Here is a 22,458-nt window from a genome sequence, read left to right on the forward strand (position 1 = left end):
ATGTTCCTTCTTGAAACTGAGAAACTTCTTTAGATAGTAAAGACATTTTATTTGTTAAAATATTTTCCTGGTTAACCATTTGCCATTTAATTTGTTTATAATGTTTTTGAAATGTAGAAGTAGTTGAATTTTTGTGGTAAACTATATTTCTTTTCCTTTGAAGTTTTTTCATCTATTTTTTTTTCTTAGAATGATCTTCCATATTCAAGAACTAGATTCAAGAATATGTATCTATATTTCTTTTAGTTTTGGTGGTGACCTTTTTATATTTAGCACTTTAGTACACCAGAAACTTATTGTTTATGACATGAACTGATTTTCCCCTTAACACTATACGTATGTGTGTGTATCCATGTTTCTGTATATGGATATGTGTGCATGAATTTGTGATTTATAATGTGTGCTTAGTTATATATTAAAGGTATACTTGGAGTTCTGTTTTGTTTTGTGCATTCTTTTATGTTGATTTCCTTATTGATCTTTTTTTCTCTAAAAGCCACATTATTTTAATGATTGCAGCTTTTATTTTTGAATATCTAGTAGGAAAAGTCCCTTCTTCTACTAATGATATTTTATAAACTTTTATTACTTAGGTTTACCAGAACCCAAAAAAGACCAAATCTTCCAAGGCCTGACGCAGGACCAGGGGTTTTACACATCCAAGGACTTTTTGCCACTTGTAGCCAAAGGCAGTAAACCAGGTATAACATATTGTCTTCTATTCTTAACATTGACTATGTTGTTGTATGTACTATGAATTTCTGTTAAATCCAGGCTCAGTAGGATATTGTTCAGATCTCAAATTTATCCTTTTATAACACCAATATAAAGTTAAAAAAAAAAAAAGCACGATGTAAGAGTTTTCCAGAATCATCTATTTGTTCGTTCTTCCAATCAAACATCATCATAAGGATTTTTTTTTTTTCCTGAGGAATAGTCTCCCTGCGCTAACATCTGTTGCCAATCTTCCTCTTTTAGCTTGAGGAAGGTTCTCTCTGAGCTAACATCTGTACCAGTCTTCCTCTGTTTTGTATGTGGTTCGCGACCACAGCATGGCTGCCAATACTTGGTGTAGGTCTGCGCCTGGAATCCAAACCCTGGCCGCCAAAACGGAGTGTGCCGAAATTAACCAGTAGGCCACAGGGCTGGCCCCTAAGCTTTTTTAATTGTATTATATGCAAGTCTAAACTGCATCATGAAAAATTGCTTCCATTAGAGCATTCTTAACAAACACTGGAAGATGTTCTTAAAAGAAATAGCAGGAACTTCAGTTTGGGAATTATTTTTTTTATTTTTTGTTTTAAAATATGACAAATTATCACTTATCTTACATGATTCGTGTCCACACAGGCAGAAAGATTCTTTGATAGATACCCTAGTACGTAGTCTCTGTGTCACATCACTTCATACACTGCAGGGAGAATTAACCTGAAGCTAAAGCTGTTTTATGCTTTGGCTGGACCAGAGTCATTGTCTTAGTGATAAAGGAGTTACAATATATTCTTTAAAACCAGATAGTCTAACTCCTTTAAGCATATTTTTTAAAGTAGTCTGAACTTCAACTATTCCAACATCTAATTACATGTGGAAAAGAGAAGAACTTACATTTTTCCCTAAAATTAAAAAAGATAAGAAACTTCTCTGTTAGATCAATCTGCAGAAGTTTACAGCTAAAGATGTGTACCGTCTCCATCTTCCTCCTTTTAGGGGAATGGGGTGCTTGTGTGCCTGCACCCCTTTCTAGGGAAGATCATAGTACAAACAGCAAGTATTTGAGAGTTACAGAGGACTGATTGTGTAATCCCAAATACAAACTCTTCCAAGCAAGATGATTACACTTGTTGAGATTATAGGTCTATGCTATTCATGGGGCTGTTTCCTAATTTATCTTATCAACAGTTTTATTTAATCTGATCATGCACTACCACTTAACACATAGAGAATACCTGGATTTTACCTTTTAAAGGAATCTTCATCTGCACATCAAATCTTCATATAGATGCTCTTGAGAAATGAACACTTAGAAAGCCATATTTCTTTTATTCTAATTTACAAAGAAAACCAGAGAAAAGTGGTAAAAGAGAGAAAGTTTTATTTTAACTACTTCAAAAAAATAGTTTTCAGAACTTCTTCAGTTGTATAAAGAGAACTTACTGAGCATGTTAATTTTCATAGTTTACTAAATATAATGTATAGAGGCTTATATGTTGGAAATCTTATAAGATAATATGTAAGTAATGTATTTTCATGAAATGCTGTGTATTATGAACCCAGATCATAAGGGTCACTTTTTTTGTTCCAACAAACAGAAATTTAATGACACCAATTTAAAAATACATATCACCATGTTGGCGAAGAGAATTTTAATTGATTGATTCCAGTTTGTTATGACCTAAACTCTTCAAAATGTGTTGTAGCTATCCTTCTAGAAGGAAAAAAGTTAAACGTACTGACTATGAAATTACATATATGAGCATATTTTTTAAATGGGAATAAAACTGTCTTTCAATGAAGCAGAATAATTTGATAGTGACACTCCATCCTCGAAAACTGCAAGATGCAATTTTACACTGCTTTGAGTACAAGTATCTTTTGAGCTGTCATGCAGAAATGGTTTCTCTACTTGAAAATGGGGTTTTCCTTTCATCATTCAGGAATGTGCGCCTGTCACTCTCCATTGCCATCGATACGGGGAGCCGTGATTGTACTCGGGGCTGGAGACACTGCTTTCGACTGTGCAACATCCGCTTTACGTTGTGGAGCCCGCCGCGTGTTCATCGTCTTCAGAAAAGGCTTTGTTAATATAAGAGCTGTCCCTGAGGAGGTAAAATGGAACCGTCAGAAAATACGGAGTTGTAATGCAACAGATTTTAGGAGATGAAACTGTTAATGTGCAGTCTTCTGGTTTAAATCATTAGAATGTTCTTGAAATTGTGCAATGCAAATTTGCAAATTTCTAGACTTTCCATAGTTGTTTTTTTCCTCATTTAGATGTTCAAAGTAAAAGGAAATTATTTTATAATACTGATTTGGATGAAATGAGAAATTTGTCTTGTCAATACACAAGTGCTTCTTATTCTCAGTGTTAATATCTTTGAAAAGTATTCTATGTAACTAGTAACAGTGGAATGTGCTAAGTCTTCATATCCTGAACAGTAGGTACTCTTCACAAAATGAATGGACATTAGGAGAAAGTAGTAATTAGAGATATTCAGAATTTTCCTTAAACCAAGTTTATAAGCTGCATTGCACTACCTTGGTCACACTTACAGTCAATTCATCCTGCTATGAAGCCAGTAAAACAACAGATTGCCATTTATTTTTAAAAAAGAGCTCTAATGTAAGCATTATTTGGAATTAATACTTAGTTAACTTACTAAAAATGACAGATTTAAAAATCATTTCATTCTTACAGGTGACTGGTGACTAATCTTGGGTGAGACATCAGCTGGGTACACGTACCACAGACTTCTCAAATTTTAATTCTGTTGGAGAAAGATAATGCCTTAAAGAGGGTATTAGTTCTGAGAACAAAAACCAAATGTATTTATAGAAAGATAAATTACTCATTTTATCCGAATCAGTATTATGAATTTGATTTGCTTCAGAATGCCTGAACATATTTGAAGTCTCTATACCAGGCAAGGATTATAACTATAGTCAATAGGTAATTTGTCACATGTAGATTAACCACATTACAGATTAATCTCACTAAAATATCACAGTCACCACTGATTCATGGCTGGGTTTCACATGTCAGCTTTATTCTCTGGGCTTTCCTCCATCCAATCTACCCTTTCAGACTTTTTTCCAAAATCCAAGGTGGAGGTGGTTTTATAATCATAAGAGTTTATTCTGGAGTGTGATTTTTGGCATCAGTTAGTGCAATCTCATCATGTTACAAATAAAAATAAAACAGGCATGCTGAAGTTAAATGACTTGCCTAAGATAAAAGAAGACAGGAGCTAATTTAATTATCTTTGTATCCCCGTGGATACATAGGGACCTCAGCAAATAAGTACTTGAGAAATGTGCATTGAACTAAATATTTTAAATATTGTTCTTCTGATTGCAATGTCACAGAAGTTTTAATTACATAAACCTGCACCTTGAGAGTTGGAAGGGAAGATGACCCTGAAGAGCAACGTCAGTTTACTTTGCAGTTTACGTTATAGTCGTCTTCCGTTGGCAGGGGTAACTAGAAATGAGTGGTGGCTGCTTCTTCTACCTTATGTAGAACACACACAAAATGAGACCAGATAATTACTTGAGAGGGTAGAGGTAGACGTTTGTTTGTTTGTTTGTTTAGTCACCCTACATTTATTGAGTATCCATTGTGTATCAGACATTGTTCTAGACAATTTGAATACAGCGGTGAAACAATCAGAAATTTTTGCCTTTGTGGAGCTTATACCTAGTGAGAGAAGACACTCAATAACCAAACAATTGTCACATAGATAGTATATTGAAAGAGGGTTAGTGCTGTAAAGAAAGGTAATTAATGTGGGATTAAAAGTTAATTGATATAGGAGTAATATAGGAATATAGGAGTAAAAGAGTGTGTATGGGGACAAGATATGGTAGAAAAGAAGGAAGGATTTATCATTTTAAACAAGGTTGCCCAGGAAGGCCTCTCTGGAGATGAAGACATTGAGGGAATGTAGACATCTGGGAGAAAACATTGCAGGGGCTGGCCTGGTGGCACAGTGGTTAAGTTCACACATTCTGCTTTGGCGGTTTGGGGTTTGCTGATTTGGATCCCACGTATGGACCTACGCACTGCTTGTCAAGCTTTGCTGTGGTAGGTGTCCCACATATAAAGTAGAGGAAGATAGGCATGGATGTTAGCTCAAGGCCAGTCTTCCTGAGCAAAAAAAGAGAAGAGGATTGGAAGCTGATATTAGCTCAGGGGTAATCTTCCTAAAAAAGAAAAAGTCCTAGATCAAGGCAAATACATTCACCCTTGACTGAGGAAGCCTCTTGGACTGGGAAGAGAAGAAAAAGTCACTGTGGCTGGAACAGAGTAAGAGAAAGCAGCATGTGGCTGACCAGGTGCGGTCTTTTAGGCATTCATAAGGCCTTTAATTTTTATTGAGTGAAAAACAAAACCATTGTACTGTTTTGATCAGAGAAGCACCAAGATCTGAGTTAAATTTTAGAAGGATTGCTCTGTTGAGAATTGGCTAAAGGAGGGTTGGCTCAGAACAAGGAGGCTAGTCAGCAACTAATGGAAAGAGGAGACTATTCAATGTGACTGGATTATGGGATGGAAAGGATCCAAGTCCAGGCATAGCTCAGTCAGAAGGCCAGAGCTTATTGGGCTGAACCGTGGTTACCAAAGTATTGAGGGGAGGCAATGGGCCTGTGGGACAACATGTCACGTGCCTGCAATAGAGCTTAGTAGAACTTTAGCGGATCTGGGGCTTAATAAAACCAGAAGAACAGATGTTTGGATGTTTCTTTATTATGAGCTTACAAGAAACCAAATTCTTCTGTAGTCTTAAAACTACTTGACTTCGAGCCCCACGAGAGCAGGGGCCATGGTCACCTCTCTTGGCCACTTTTTTCTTCCCTAGCTTACCACATGGATAGCACATGTAAACTGTTCAACAAATAATTGTGGAATGCATGTTTCCTGGAGGGAATCAGCATCCAGAGCTTCTAGCCTTTACAGGGCGAATACATTCCAAGTTAGGTCAGTGTTACAGTGGTAGGCCTTTGAAGGTTCATTTGTTCATCTTAGGCAAATTCCTCAGCCTGAGAGAAGGAATAATATCTAATACATTAACAGAGTACGCATATATTTCATAAAACTGGCCAATTTTTATACTTTTTTAGGATTGGAGACTGCTAGCATTTGTAGAGGTTCCAGTGTTAATCCTCTATAACCATTACTGGTTTTGTTTACATCAGAAGAGGACCCATAACATGGCAGTGCTACCATTTAGGAAACTGGAAAGTCAGGAGGAGGTCCAATGTCATGTATCTACTTCAAGATATGGGTTTTGAAATAATATGTCCTAGAACAAATTTTTATCCAACATGAAGAACTTCACATCGTACTCAATTTCTTTGTATTTCTCCTATGCTTTCTATGCTGCCCCGGTACATACAAACTGCAGCTATACCTGGTTTCTTAAAATTCAATGAAGTTTGAGAAATAGGAGCATTTAGAGGTTTTCTCAAAAATGTGTATTGTTTAATGGGCTTGGATTCTTGGATGCCATTTGGGTATAACATGATTTGTTTGTTGGTGAAAGGCCTCACTGTTAGGCATGCCAGCATGTATATATCCAAAGCTGCAGTCTGATTCTCAGAGAGTTTTTGAGGGAGGGAAATACATAACAATAGAAAGTTCTCTCATCCTTTAGTGACAAATATGGATTATTACAAAGACTAGTTACATTTAACATGAAATTGTTTGCGACTATGTACGTTATTACATAGTTAGTAACAAAGAACCATATGATTGGAGCCAGAAATGTTTTAATCCACACATCTAGGAGGCACCACCCAATAGATTCAGCAGTGACAACCACATGCCATTTCTCAAACTTTAGTATGTGTCAGAATCACCTGGAGGGCTTGTTGAACACAGCTTGCTGGGCCCTAGTCCCAGAGTTTCTGATTTAGGAAGTCTGGGGTGGGCCTGAGAATTTGCATTTTTTACAAGTTCCCTGGTGATGCTGAGGCTGCTGATTCGCTGCTTTAATGTATCATCAATGTGGTTTCCAGCTGTCTAATTAGAGCCATAAGCAGTGTGCTGTTTTGGGGCACTTTCCATCTTAGTTAAGAAAGCATTAATGCTACAGGATATAGGTTTGATGAAACGAAGTACGGAGGCATCATCAGCATATCGATGTAATTCTGATTTCAAATGTCTTTCAGTCTCCCTGGTGGCCTCACACACATGCTAAATAGGATGCTACTGACAAGCTAGCGCTTCTCAGCCGTGGGTCCTTAGGGAAACCAGCCAATCACTCAGCACTATCCCATAAGAAGATGAGGGAAAATCTGTTAATAATTCCCTCCAGTACTTTCTGCAAGCTTAAATAGGTGAGATTAAATTTCACAGGATAACAGAATCCCCCAAAATGCTGGTATTAAAAGCTGTTGACAGATCAGATAGAACTGCAAGAATGCTTTAGGCAGTTGGGAATCCCTAGAAGGAGGCGTGCAGGTCAGCACTCAACAGACCTGCTGGAGTTGATAAGTTTAAAGGGTAAGGTTGGGGAAGGGCTTTGTAGTTCTTATTGATTATTACTGAAAAGAATATGGTACGAAATTATTTTAATAGCACAATCCCACATACAAAGAATATTTCAAGAATCTATTGTTCACATGTTTGATTTCCCAATAACAGCAAATTGTGATAGGTCTTTAATTCTGTGATATTTGAAACAGGCTCTCTATACTATTTTCTAATACCCTTGGTTTCCCCCTATTAATTTGCCAAAGTGGTAACTGATTTACCTTTGATAAGCCTGTTTCCATGTATTTAAGCTATTCAGGGGGTCAGCTATTTTATTAATTAATGCTACTTTATTATTTTTAATAATAAAAAGGCAATACCAGATTTCTTGGTCTGTTAGTCAAAACTTCTTTTTCTATTACTGAAATTCTGAAATAATACGTCTCTATGTGAAAGCCTTTTGGTTGACTCCTTCTGGTACCACACAGCATACCTCATAATAGATCATCCATGTGGCATGATCTGTAGGCCTCCCCTCAGACATTTTTAATATAAAATGATCATCTTAAAGCTACATTCATCGATACTTTCATCATCTACATCTTGCTGGGTAAACATACATTTTCCTACAAGTAACTGATGTTTTCTGGTTTTTATTTAATTACAAGAAATATGAACCTGGGACTATTTTGAGAAAATAACCTCTGTAAGTTGACAAATTTAATTTGACTTAATACAGGTGATGTTTATAGCAGCCCTTGAACGTTTGGCACCTGCACATCATTTGGGATGGTGTTCTGCACAGAAAGTAATCAGAGACCTGTTAGCATGATTGGCCATATGAAGCTACCTGCAAACAAACGCACACTCGCAAGTGCCCCCAGGCATACAACGTTAATTAATGGTAGTTAGGGACTCCCCTGGTACTAAGATATTAAGTATACCTTTAATGTTTTATGGTAACATGGGAATGACATTCCAAGGATCTGTATGTGTTTACATTTTTTTTTTTACTTCTTTTTCTTTTTTGTTTTTTGTGTGGTTTTTTTTGAGGAAGATTAGCCATGAGCTGACATCTGCTACCAATCCTCTTTTTTGCTGAGGAAGATTGGCCCTTAGCTAACATCCATGCCCATCTTCCTCTACTTTATATGTGGGATGCCTGCCACAGCGTGGCTTGACAAGCAGTGCATAGGTCTGCACCCTGGATCTCAACCGGCAAACCCCAGGCTGCCGAAGGGGGATGTGTGAACTTAACTGCTGTGCCACCGGGCTGGCCCCTGCATTTTTAAAAAGTGTGAAGATTCAATGAAATGTGAGAAGGGAGAATGGAACAGTTAAGAAGGAATTAACTAAAAGTTGGAGGATTTGGTTCTAGTCTGAGTATGACCATCTGCAAAATTAGTGTTGTAACTATATGCTTCTTAAAGTTTCTTCTCTTCCCCAAATTCGGCGTTTTGAACATTTAGAGAAAAATATGTGAATGATATTGAATCTAGACGGAAAGGTTCTGTCTTCTCATGAAATGACAGAAACTCTACACTGAAAACTTTGCCAATATCTATGAATATTATACTTGAAACAAGTTGCAATTAACGTATCCCCAGTCAGTTGGTAACGTAAAATCTGCTACCTTCAAGACGTGGATATCAAAGAGGCTGACAGGTGTAGTTGTCAGAATTCTACACCACATGTGGTAATTCAGACAGTGAGAAAAAAAAGGGACTGTAAATAGGGCAGGAGCTAACAAAAGCCTGTTGCCATTCAAGATTATGTATTTTAAAAACTTAATTATTTAAAAAAATTCCAGGGGTGGGTGTGGCTGCAATATGCTGACTAAGAATATCTGTAGAGCTGAAGACTATGTACGTACACACAGATTCACTAGTAGTGAACATTTTAAACTGATATCAAGTGACTCTCAAGCCTTATTAAATAACAATATGTCATTATTACTTCATTAACTTTAGGTGTCATTACTCTATTAACTTTTGTTTAAAGGTTTAGAAGCCCCTCTCTCATTAGTCGTATTCATCTCAGCTTTCCAAGGTTGGCCTTTCTTGTCTTATAAATCAAAAATATTAAAAAGCAGTTTGTTTGCATAATTTATTAAATATACATGTTGGTCATACATATGCTTCAAAAGATAAAAATAAATGAAAAACATACATGAGTTAATATAGAAAGAAAGAATTGTCATTCTTTTTAAAAGTGATATTTTTCATCCTTCAAGGTCTGCTCCAAATGTCATTTTCTCTTTAAAGGCTTCCTTAGTTCTCCCAATTAACCTCTCCCTCCTGTGAGATCTTGTACCTCCTTATCCTTCCTATATTATAGCACTTATCACATAGAATAGTATTACTTTATAGTCATCCTACAAATTAAAATGCAAGCTCTTTCAAGTGGATTGGCTCATTCAACTTGGTATCTGAAAAATACCAATCTGAAAAAGTCGAGAACAGTGCTGGATCCAAGGCAGCAGACCGGTGAGGCACGTTAAATAAGTCAATATTTTATTGGCATTAAAAACCTTAAGTGAATATGAAATATTAAAATATGTAATTTGTAATATATACATACATATACCTCAAAATTGCTTCTGATAGCCTTTAAATAAGTAATATTTTATTTTTAATTTAAGTTTTAAAAAGTGTCATTTTATCATAACACAGTATCAGCCTAGCGTTAAAAGTAGAGTGAAAACAGTTATTTCTAGTCTTCAGTCTCTTAAAAGATAGCTGAGAATTTTTTAAAAAAGGAAATATAACCAAGCAATATAATAAAAAGTAAAAACTAATAAAAAGTTGTAAAATCCGAGATTAGCAGTTTGCAGAAAAAGAGAGAAGATTCTGATTTGTACAGAATTTATATAAAGAGACATTTCCATATGGAAGAAGGTACTGCAACAGCTCCAAAGTTAGACAGAGGGTAATTTTGTGAGATACTCCAACAGCAGCCAGGAATGCTTGACTGTAGCAAAATCTAAGATGAAGAGTTATAAGAGCTAGTCAGATTTAGGAAAATGCCATCAATCATAAATGAGTAGTGTTTATAAATACTCTCTTCTTGTTAGAAAAGATGTATTTTATGATACCTGTGCAAAAGCATTTTAAGCCTCTGAATTATCCCAGGCACTCATTTCTGGTTTTTGCAGCTCAATAATGACACAGTAGAATAGTTAAGGGGCAAATATGTTTGTCTAACATATAGTACAACTCTCACATGGAGACATGTTTTCACTTTTAAAAGCTTACAGCTAAAAGAAGCCTGCCTGTAATACCATACCAAATGCTAAAACAAGGAACTTCAACAGGTGGTTTTAACAAAATTTTTTGCCCAAGAAAAGAATAATTGCAGAATTAGCTTGTATATTCCAGGGAGTAGTAAGCTTATCAAAATTGTTCTGCGTTCCACCGCTGTCTGTGAGTCTGTTTAAATCAAGAATTACAAAATATATTAAGAACTGTTTAGTAGATTAAGGAAGATGAGATCAAGTGTGGATGGGCAGGATTTACTGCCTCTTTCTTTAGTCTCCTTCATCTCCTTGGTAACTAAACTAGCCAGAATACTGGATTGTGAAATCAAACATGAATTAGAGATATAGTCTCCATCAAGCTTTATTAATAATTTCAAGTATACAAGTAAAAATGAAGTGTCAGATAAACAAGGAGAGGTGCAAGGTGCAGGACCCACACAGTTCTCTAGGTCTCATCTTGCTGCATCAGGATGTGCTTTAAACCAAACTAATGTGGAGTCTCTAAATACATAAGTAGCTCCATCACTTACACAAAAGGAAGCTGTTTTAACTATGAAAGGTCCCTAGTTTATACTCAGATAGTTACGTAATTTATATGAGTCTTTCCAGAGAGCCACGCCCCATAAATCCTTAGTTTCCAGGATGGTTCACCACAGCAATCCTAGATTAACAGGTACATCTTGCCAAAAGCATTCCACAGATAAGGGCTTTCCCACTTGCAAATGCTGATTGGTAGTTTGTTTCCCAGTAGTGTGTTTACATGGAGATTTAACCAGGTCACTTTCCTTCTTTCTTTCTGGAGATGAAATCCTTTACCTTCCTTCATCTTCCCTCACCAAAAGGAGATTATCTGTTTCATACCAGGACTTTTCAGTAACTAATTCCTACTCATCCTTCAAGAATAGTTTATAGAGTATCTTTTCCAGGCTGCCCTTTCTTGACCTTCACTAGTGCTGTGTACAATGCCCTCTTGCCTGCCATTAGAGTACACTGTTTGTATATACTGTCATACTCAACGTAATCACTGTTTTGTCTGCCTCTATGAGATTTTTGAGAGCAGGGATTATTTTGTTAACTATAGCACTCAGCACCATTTTTTGTACATGGTAAGTACTTAATAAGTGTTTGGGAAATCTATCAGTGCATGGGACTCTTGTATAGTTATGATACATCTGGTACCTTCAATAATTTAGCACTGATGGAAATAGAAGATAATATTTACCAGGATTATCACTAGCCAAAGCAGACTACCAAACAATTTTGACTTGAAATACCATTTTCGAAGTCCTCATGTTCATATAGAATTGGTAACTTGGTAATTGTCTATCTATTAGAAGATAATCTTTACAAAGAATGGTGTTTCTCAAACTTTGGCACATTAGAATTTAATGTATGCTGGTTTTGAGTTCTGCTCATTATAGTTTATAACATATGCTTACTTTGCCTATATGCAATCTAAAATGAGTTGACATCATGCTTTTAATTATAGTAAATTAAGTTGTTTCGTAATTTCCACAGTATGATGCCTGTAATATTAATCAGACCAAATCATCACATTACATAAAGTTAATCATTAAAATGATGATCATTATTGCATACTAGAGCACTCTATTTTTATTTCACTCCGCATCAACCACATATCTTTCCTGAATATGAAAGTAAAAATCAAAGCTAAGAAGAATGTTTTTTTCACTTTCCTCATAATGTGTGAAAAGAAAGTTAACAATTCGATTTATTGAACCTCAAAAATGGAGCCTTAGAGATGCTTTGTCCTTTATTTCCTTCAGTAATTATTGGTGAAGATAAGGATAAGAAGTTTGTTTTCTTGATGTATACCAGTTGCCCCTCATGAGAACAGGCACCATCAAACAAATAAATAAATATGTGTGCCATCAACAGAAGTGTTCATATACCAAACTCACTGAGTTGCTGATTATTAATGCTCGCTAACAAACATTAGGTATTAAAGGCACTAACACTGACATCTGTGAACTACTTAGCACAGAAGGCTGATTAATTTGAACAATAAAATATTAAGACTGACTGCATGAGGCTAGACCACTGGTCAATCTGGTCCATCATTTTCTCATGACACTGTAACTGACAACTGGAGGAGGGACACCATTTGCCTTTTGATTTCGACCTTACACCATTGGATGATCTGGTCAGGTAGCTTGTCTTCTCCATGCCCATTGTTACTTGCTTTGAGATGAGTGTTTAGTGGCCATTAACTCCACATACTACTAGTTGGTTGTCCCACATAAAGTTGGTTATGAGGCCAGAAAGCATCAGAGCTCCTGAGGTCGGGTGCTAGATCTGTAAATCATGATGATGTCCAGTGTGTTGTTGGCCTTTTGAGCCACACAGGGAGAAAGTTGTTTTGAAACTAAATACTTTTTAAAAAAATAGCTAATATATAGGTGTCATAACATATCTTCTGTGTCAAAATTAAAATGGTTATATGTTAAGCATTTAAAAGAATACCTGCTATATAAATAATATTATTATTATTGTCTTGTTAGATTTCTTAAATAGTAAAAGTAAGTTCCTCTCTTGTCCACAAATAGTTCAAAGGATATTTTACTTGATATATGACTTCACTTACCTTGAATTCTCATTTTCCTAGTACTTCCCTGTTGACTAAGATAAATCTTAACACCTCGGTTCTTCTTTTCCCAATGTAATATCAATACGTTCCAAATAAATACGTATGTTCAAGTGATATCTCCCTATCTTTCCTTTAAAAGTTTTTCCCTCTTTTATGTAAACTGGGAAACCTAGCTACTTATTAGGAAAATAGCAAGAAATGGTTTATGTCTGTTGCTTAATAGTATAATCTTACACATTTTAAAGATTTTATTTTTTCCTTTTTCTCCCCAAAGCCCCCCGGTACATAGTTGTGTATTCTTCGTTGTCGGTTCTTCTAGTTGTGGCATGTGGGACGCTGCCTCAGCGTGGTCTGATGAGCAGTGCCATGTCCGCGCCCAGGATTCGAACCAACGAAACACTGGGCCGCCTGCAGCAGAGCGCGCGAACTTAACCACTCGGCCACGGGGCCAGCCCCATAATCTTACACATTTTAGAGTCTAAAGAACATCTCAAGTTTCAAAAGCAGAATTTCAGAATAATCTATGTGGGGGCCAGTGTTCATAGCCCCAAACTTCAGTGCAGTTTTGGATAGTTGGCATGAATACTAAATATTTGAATACAAGTTATCAACCATGGTGCCTTTGGAAAATTATGATGTGAGCTGAAGATGTATTAAAATACAGTTTCTTCATATTCGTAATTGTATATAGTTTTTAGGTCCTCAAAAGTCAAAACCGTATAAGAAAACTACTAAAGCATGTTCAGACATTAAATCATTGGTAATCTTTATTTTAAATTCCTAAAAATTTTTGTGGGTTTGTAGTGTCCAATTTTTGTTTCTAAATTCAATGCCAAATTTGCCAAAAAGTATATGAGAGTATCTACATATAATAATAGATATTAAGTGTTAATAGACAGGAAAAGTAAAATGGGACACCACAGAAACTAAATCAGTCTGAGACATACCCCCAATATGTGCAGCATAGTTCAGCATTTTATTCCTCCCCTCCACAGAAAAGAGTTGTAGGGGAGGAAGACTTTTCCTCTACCTTTTGTGGGTTCGTCTGGCTGGAGAACAAATTAAATTCACATGAGACAGAATAGCAAGAGAAAATTAAACAAAGCTTTATGAGGACCATGGCCCGGGGCCTCTGTTCCCGAAGGAAGAAAGGGCACCGAAGAAGTGGGGTGCACAGAGTGGTTATATACCCCCAAACAGGATATTTCACATATGATTGAAATGTCCCTCCCACAATAGTCACAAGATTGCCCTGTGGGCACAGCGCTTGATGGACACAGCAGATAGTGGGTCTGCTATCTTGGTGGGCATAGCAGGAGGCAAGTCTATTGTCTCAAACTGGGCAGTCACAGGTGAGCACAGCAATCAGTTCCTAGCCTAAGGAAAGATGCTTAATCCTTAAAGAAATGCAAATGTTGGGAGGGGGAGGGAAGTCACCTTTATCTCAAGGGCCTTTGTTCTTGCCATAGGGAATATCTAAAGCAGATATACAATGTGTGCTCAATGGCCACAGTCAGGCCCTTTTGGAAAAAAATAGCAAAGTCAGGCCAAATTAGGCTTACACCAGATGGCTTCCTCATGTACTCCAACACATCCCATTGCTTGCCATTTCTATTTGTCAATGTATAGACGGGAGAGGCTCAGGCAAGCCGAGCAACTCGCCAAAATGGCCGAAACCACCACTTAAATATCTAAAGACAGAAGAGGATGTTGGGGGTGGAGGGGGAGTCGATCATGGGAGATTACCACACAAGTACAGTAAACAAAATGCAGATTTAAGTCCTTGCCTTTGGCATTGATTAAGAGTTTCTAGAGAGAAGGTCATCCCCTTTCTTCTTCCTGGTACAGAGAGGGAGGCACCTTTACAGATAGAGAGTTCCTTTACAATGTAAATGTCTCTTACAAAGAGTAAGTAAATTCTGCTTTTCAGTTGCTTTCCTGTCTGCAAAGTAGCCTCAAATAATCATCATGCCAAAGAGACATATCTTGGGGTGGCCATTTCCAAGTCCCCACAGAGTAGTATTAGAAACATGCTTCATGTGTTGATTTATTCAAACCATAAACATTTGGCATCGTCATTCAAGCAAGTTTGGCGTAATCATTAAAATTTAGCATCACTTGACATTTTTGAAACACAATAAGCTGGGTTATATTGATGAGTTATAAGGTGCTACCTTACGCAAATGTGACAAAGTGATACAGAAAGCATATCTTACTTCCTGGAGCCATATTTATTTTGTAATTCGAATTACTCAAGGAATAGTTTGCCTTCCAAAAATTATACATTTTTATTTGTAGAAAATTAAGGAGGAGTCTAAGGTTCATCTTTGGCCTTTCCTTTTTTTACCTTTGCTTTTGGGCCACATTTCCATTGGAATCATAGTCCTATTGCTAAGTAATAGTGAAGAGTTTGAAGAATGCTTGGGGGGAAAGTTAGTTCAGAGAATTGCAACTACATATAAATAGTATTTATTTGCACCTTCTACATGTTAAATTCTGCTTTAGGTTCTTTACATTCCTGAATTGCCTTAAATAATACCAAGTACCAAATAATTAGGTATTGTTATCCCCATTTTACATATGAGGAACCTGAAGGCCAAAGAGATAGTGACTATGCCCAATATGCAGTAGAAGCAGATTTCAAACCTGATTCAATTCCACTCACCTCTAGTTTCTCTGTCTAAATAGTGAGCAGTTTTAGATCTACTGTTCTGTTTTTTACCACCCACACTATCCCACACATCTATTATTTTTGATATTGGTAATCTCTTAATCTTATAATGAAAAGGAAAGTACTGTGTAATAATAGTTTATGTGGTCCAATTTTTAAGCCATTAAGGTCAATATTCAAAGAATATCCTGAATAAAATATAGACTGAATAGCTTCACACCAGTTTCTAGTAATGACCAGTGTTTCTCAATGATTTTTTTTTATTTTCATCTCTCTGGGGAGTCTTTGCTGCAGCCCTCATGATCTGGTGGTTAACATTCAGTGCTCTCACTGCCCCAGCCCAGATTCATTTCCCAGTTAGGGAACCACACCACCCATCTGTTGGTTGTCATACTTTGGTGCTGCATGTGATGCTGAAAGCTATGCCACCAGTATTTCAAATACCAGCAGGGTCACCCATGATATGGACACGTTTCAGCAGAACTTCCAGACTAAGACAGACTAGGAAGAATGACCTTCCCACCCACTTACAAAAATTTTGCTATGAAAACCCTATGGATAGCAGCAGAGCGCTGTCTGATATAGCACCGAAGACGAGAGGATGGTGCAGAAAGATGGGCAGGGCTCCACTCTGCTATACACAGACAGGGTCACTAGGAGTTGGAATTGACTGGACAGAACTAACAAGGGAATCTTTTTAGACTTTTCCCCCAAATTATTACCCTCCCGTTGTAATTTTAATACTATAGATATACTCTAAATCTGTTTATATACTGTGGTTCTTTTGGGGGGTGTGTGTCATAAACCATTTAGATAGGTAAGAATTTTTCCTTCCCAGAGAAATCAGTTTTCACTCCCTTGTGAGTGATATTACTTTCCTTGAGAATGCGTGGTATAGACCAACTAATTTCAGAGCCAGTCAGCTATAGCCCAATAAGACAGTGGTTCACAAAATGTCACTTCTGGACCAGCCGCAGGGCATCACCTAGGAATTTGTTAGAAATGCAGATCCTCGGGCCTCACCCAGTCCTACAGAATTAGAAATCTAGTGGTGGGCCCATGCAGTCTGCTTTAACAAGGCCTTCAGGTGATTCCCGAGCACGCCAAAGTTTGGAAGCACTGGTTATGGATAGAATGCTCAGAGATAGGTGCATGGCTTGGTTTTAAGACTGAGCAAATTACTTTATGTATCAGCTTTTCCGTCTTGAGATAGCCCGGATAATTCCCCGTTTGAACCCTCACATACACAACCTTCTCAACCTCACTTGTCAGGGGTCCTACTAACAGTTCCCTATCTTCCCCAGAGGAGGCAAAGAACAAGACTTGGCACCCCCTCAACCTTTTCAGTAGGACATTTTTACATTTTTTTAGAAAGACTAGTCATCACACTAGTTAGGATTACATTGACAAAGCCTTAGATTCCCCCAAAAACAGTAAGTGGAAAAATAAATAAATAAATATTAACACTCTGTCTTGATAGGCATCCCGTTATGGGCATGAAAACAAACAAAACTGGGTTGTCCCATTTTATGGCAGAATGGATTACGTAAGAGATATGGAAGAACTGGGAATTGTTAAACAGGAACTTTCTTGTTTCTCCTTCTTAAAATTTTCATTTGTATTTTTATAAAATTAAGAATAAATGTTAAATTTATTTCTTAGTTCCACAGAGTTTCTCTAGTCTTCTTTCCTCCTGTCTGTCATTCTGATCATGTACTTGCACATATGGGCTCACCTACTTTATTGACTTTTTTCCAGCTTAGCTATGGGCAGCCTGGTAATAATCTGAAATATTTATTTTCATAAGTGGCATGATTAAAAAGAGAACTTAACCTACAGAAATAAAAGCGTAAGGAGTCTAGGCTACTATAGTCTGAAACCTCACATACTACCAGCCGCAGGGCGTACAAGACCTAAGACTTGAGACATGTCTCGTGACGCCATGATCTATAAACTTTGACGTGACAACTCCAATTCAGAACTCCCCTGACTGAGTGATTTACAAAATATAAATAGCTGATAACTGAATCTCAGCTTTGTTCAAGGCAAAAGCTTCATCTTGATTTAAACATCATAAACTTTAGCGTGTATAAGTGAATTAGAAATCAAATATTAAATGGAGAAGAAACATTTTCAAGTTTTTTCTCTGTTCTGTTTTGTTTTAGATGGAGCTTGCTAAGGAAGAAAAGTGTGAATTTTTGCCTTTCCTGTCCCCACGGAAGGTTGTCGTAAGAGGTGGGAGAATTGTTGCTATGCAGTTTGTTCGGACAGAGCAAGATGAAGCTGGAAACTGGAGTGAAGATGAAGATCAGATCGTCCAGCTGAAAGCCAATGTGATCATCAGCGCCTTTGGTTCAGTTCTGAGTGATCCTAAAGGTAGAGCGCTCGGGAGCTGGAGTGTGTTATGCCATTGTCTCTTATTTTAGTGCCGTAAAAGTTTCCAGCTTTCAGGGAATTATTTTTCACTTTAACATTCATTTCCTCCTTCTAGTGTAGAATGCAAGCAATCTTGATTTAGAAGGCTTAGAAATGGTATTTAATGCTTTTACAGAATTATTTTTAAAGTGCTGGGAATTGAAAAGAACATTAATCATTCTTTTAAGCTGATAATCAAAATACATATTCTATTTTGTAATAATATTTGCCTTGTTTCCTCTATAAGAATGACTTTTTCTTCAATTAGACCTAGAGTAAGAAAATGTGACAGAGAAGTTGTAACAGCCAGTCTTTAATGATTCAGGCGAATTAGGATCTAATGAATAGGCAAAGATAGAATTCATGTTTATTACCATCCTCATGCCAAACCATCACTAGAAATATCAAAATTATCAAATTAGAAAGGTTGAACTCCTGTCATTTCTCTGGATGGCTCAAATGAACTTGCTAAGGAAGAATAAAATGCTTTAAAAGAATTAATGAGAAAAATATTTTATATAGCATTCCAACTGAACAGTAGGTCAATCAATTAAGACTCTTTTGTGTTATATTTTCCCCACTCACAATGTTTTTGTGGGTCATTGCAGATGAACGCTTAAGTACCTAGGTGATTTCATTTTGCAAATCCTTTACCTTTTAATATACACTGTTGAAATGACGATTGACTCCTTTATTTACTGAAATAAAAGAAGGACGTTTCTCTAGGTCAGAGATTCGTTAAGAACAGCAATAACAACAAAAACATTAAAGCCTGAGGATTCCTCTCTATGACTTCCTGCTGCATCCCTGCTAAAATTACGTTTTGTGTCTGAAACAGGAAGAGACATATGAATGCAAATGTGCATTTTTATGCAACAGATAAGTAAAAAATTCAACCAGTCATCAGAATGTTTTATCTGCAGGACATCAAACGTCTTGGTATTTGGAAACATCCAGATGTTTAGTGTCATCAAGATAAATGTTTTCAAATAGCTGGTTGATGGCCTGAATTTGTCACTTTTCATCTAGATGTTAGTGTGATGTCTAGACATCCTCAGAGTATGGTTTGTTTATTCATTAACTGATTCAGAAAGAAAAAAAAGAACAGTGTGTAAATTGCATTCTATTATCCAAAAAAAAATCATACTGTTCTTACTACTCTGCACATCACCAAGCACTGAGTAAAAAGTTGAATCATATTTAACTAGCAATTCTGTTGATGATTCGCCTATCAAAAAATAATTTAGCTTACCATCTAAAGTTATGTTCCAGAGCTGACAGGTCTAATATTAAGAAAAATTCATCTTTTCCTAAACAAACTTAAGTAGATGTGACTCAGAAGATCATAGAAAACAGCTTTTGTGATTTCAGATGTGATTTTCCTGAGCTTATACTAGTGCGTGTGTGTGAGGAGTGAAAGATTTAACTTAGTACTGAAATATGAAGTAGAAGAAAATTTGATTTATTCATGTTTATTTGACAAAGTCATTCCAGAATTTATTTGTGTATTTTATTCCAGAATTTGCTTGTGTATGTTTTTTCCAGTGTTTCCCATGTAGTACCCCATATCCGTTTAGAGAAGTCAAGGACACATGGTTCATCACTTCCTTTTTCTTTCCTGTCCTCTTGACTTAAAATAACAAACTACCTGGAAAAATTTATCTTTAAATAGAATTACTGGGGCTGCCCGGTGGCACAGTGGTTAAGTGCGCACGTTCTGCTTCGGTGTCCTGGGGTTCACTGGTTTGGATCCCAGGTGTGGACATGGCTCCGCTTGGCAAGCCATGCTGTGGCAGGCATTCCACATATAAAGTAGAGGAAGATGGGCATGGATGTGAGCTCAGGGCCAGTCTTCCTCAGCAAAAAGAGGAGGATTGGCAGCAGATGTTAGCTCAGGGCTAATCTTCCTCAACAAAAAAAAAAAAAAAAAAAAAGAATTACCTGCTTTACCAGGGTCCTTTAATGTTTACATTAAGAAGGAGCTACTTTCCAAGTAAGAGGGGAACTTGGAAGAGCTGGAATGTTAAATAGCATTCATGCCTCTACTCCATCTAAATATTTTCAACACTGGTTTTTGAATGGAGAACATTCAAGAAAGGGATAGAGGGAATCAGTGTTTGTTAGAAGTTGATCAAGAGTATCTTACTCGGATAGTGTTTAAAATCCTGAAGTAATAATTCAAAGTCAGTTAACTTTTCATGTGCACACACATATTTAAGGGATGGCAAAAATCAGTTTCCAGGAAGCAAGTGGCCCATTTGGGTAAGAAGAGAAGATGTTCTTCTCCCTAAGTCTACCCTAAGTCTTAACCCATCCTGATACCTATGCAGTGTAATTTATGTGGGATACCTTTGTGATTATCACATATGTCATACTATATGATTTAATATTATTTATCTATAATGTGTTAAACCTCTCTCTTAAAACATCAACCTCCCTTTCCACCTCTTTTTCCCCTGCTCCCAACCTCACTTTGCACAGGCTCCAGTGAACTGCCTGCCAAACTCAGTGACATCTTTTCAGTCCTTATTCCATTTTCTGCATTTGGCAATGTTAAATATTTCTGTTTGAAATGCTCTCCTCCAAGTCACTTAACCTTTCTGAGCCTCAGCTGCTTCCTCTGTAAAAAAAAAAAAAAACAAGAATAGTAATACCTATTCTCCCTATCTCTCAGGACTGTTGTCAGAATTAAATGAAATAACGTGAAAGTGCTTTGGAAATGCAACTGCAACACATTATTATTGTTTACGACACTCCCTTTTCTTGCTTTTTCTTTTAACTGTTGCTTATCCAAGCCTATCATGAAACCTATCCCTGGCTGCTCTTTTTCCTCTAGTTCGTTACTTGTTCCTCTAGCTTAGTACTTTCCAAAGTTGACACTTTGCCCATTTTTTCTTCTGAATATATTTATTCCCGCAGTGAACTGACTGTCCCATTCATTCATTCATTTTTTCGTACATACGTTAATTCCTGTAAGAAATGTTGAATCAACTTCTGTGTGCCAGATAGTGGCTAGAGTCACAGTTAAGTACTATTTCACCTCTGTGTAGAATGACTGAAATCTCTTTCTCCACTCTCCATGCCTCAGAAGACATTTCGGCCTATATTTATGCTCATACACGTGACAAACACTTACTGACTGTCTAGTGAATGCCAGGTACCAAGTTGTATTCTGGAGAGTACAAAGATGATGGGGCATTCCTTGTTCTCAAAACCTCACAGGCTGGGGTTGGAGGCAGACTTACAAACAAATAATTGTTTACCAAATAAACAAATAATTGTTTTACCAAGTGAGTAATACATTCAGGGAGATATTCACAGTAAGGAAGAATCACCTCATCAGATTTCCGTAGAGCAGAGGTCGTCTCAACTTCGCTACTGTTGTAATGGTACCGCAGTTCTCCCCAACACTAATGTTCAAAATGTTATCCCAGATTCACATTTCTAATTCCAATTTTATTTTCATTAAATTCACCAATGTTACGTTATATTCTGGGATAAAGCTCATCCTGCTTAACACTTGAAAACTCCAGCAAATGACTTTACATATCCTATGTATCCGGGTTTCTTTTCTGCTGTTCCCTATTGAATTATTCCTCCTAGTGTCTAGCACAGATTGCACTCCATAGTACTAAGTCAGAAAGTCCTTGGTGAATGCATCATATAAATATATGCTGGAGAATCCAAGGAGTGAAATAAACTTGACACACTATGTGTAAAGTACAGTGATAATTTATTCTCCAGTGTTCTCTGATTACAGTAGTATTTTAAATGAAAATACTTTCGTATCTCTATTATATCAATAATAATGTTTGTAAAGAAAAACTAAATCATGAAATTTGAAGGAAATTAAATTTTTAATCTCAGTTTTTTTCTCTGATATATTTTGTGACTTTGCAAGTCCCTTAATTTATGTCTTACTAAGGATAATATAAAATAACTTTATTTAGTGTTATGCACCTAATATATCTTTAATAAATATTTTGTTTTGTAAAAGTGGTATCTCAACAGTTTATAGAGAAAGATAATATATCAAATGTATAAAACAAATTTAGATAATAAGCTTGGAATATAGTTGCTAATTATTTCATTGCTACTAAGGCTAATAACAATTAGAAGTACTCATTATTATTTTGCCTAAATCTATTTCATTTCTCTGTCTTTTTTTGGGTAGTACGGTGAATGAGAGATAGGAACAGACGACTACGTATTCCACATCCCCGTGCATGGGATATATGTGTGCTTAGTATGAGCACAATTTAATTGAATCCTTCATTAACTGCCATCCCAACTTCTAAAGGCATTGTGGTCTCTAA

General features: G+C 36.6%; 1 protein-coding gene across 2 annotated transcripts in view; it reads left to right on the top strand.

Annotated features, from left to right (window-relative positions):
• DPYD (dihydropyrimidine dehydrogenase) overlaps positions 1-22,458 on the top strand; it is a 768,719-nt gene that overhangs the window by 322,146 nt on the left and 424,115 nt on the right. For both annotated transcript variants that reach the window (XM_023641574.2, XM_023641571.2), the window contains exons 9-11: positions 594-701; positions 2,655-2,824; positions 17,893-18,103. In XM_023641574.2, coding sequence (XP_023497342.2) covers positions 594-701; positions 2,655-2,824; positions 17,893-18,103 — 489 coding nt within the window. The remainder of the gene's footprint in view (positions 1-593; positions 702-2,654; positions 2,825-17,892; positions 18,104-22,458) is intronic.

The sequence above is a fragment of the Equus caballus genome, chromosome 5 (assembly GCF_041296265.1).
Source record: "Equus caballus isolate H_3958 breed thoroughbred chromosome 5, TB-T2T, whole genome shotgun sequence".
Taxonomy (NCBI): domain Eukaryota; kingdom Metazoa; phylum Chordata; class Mammalia; order Perissodactyla; family Equidae; genus Equus; species Equus caballus.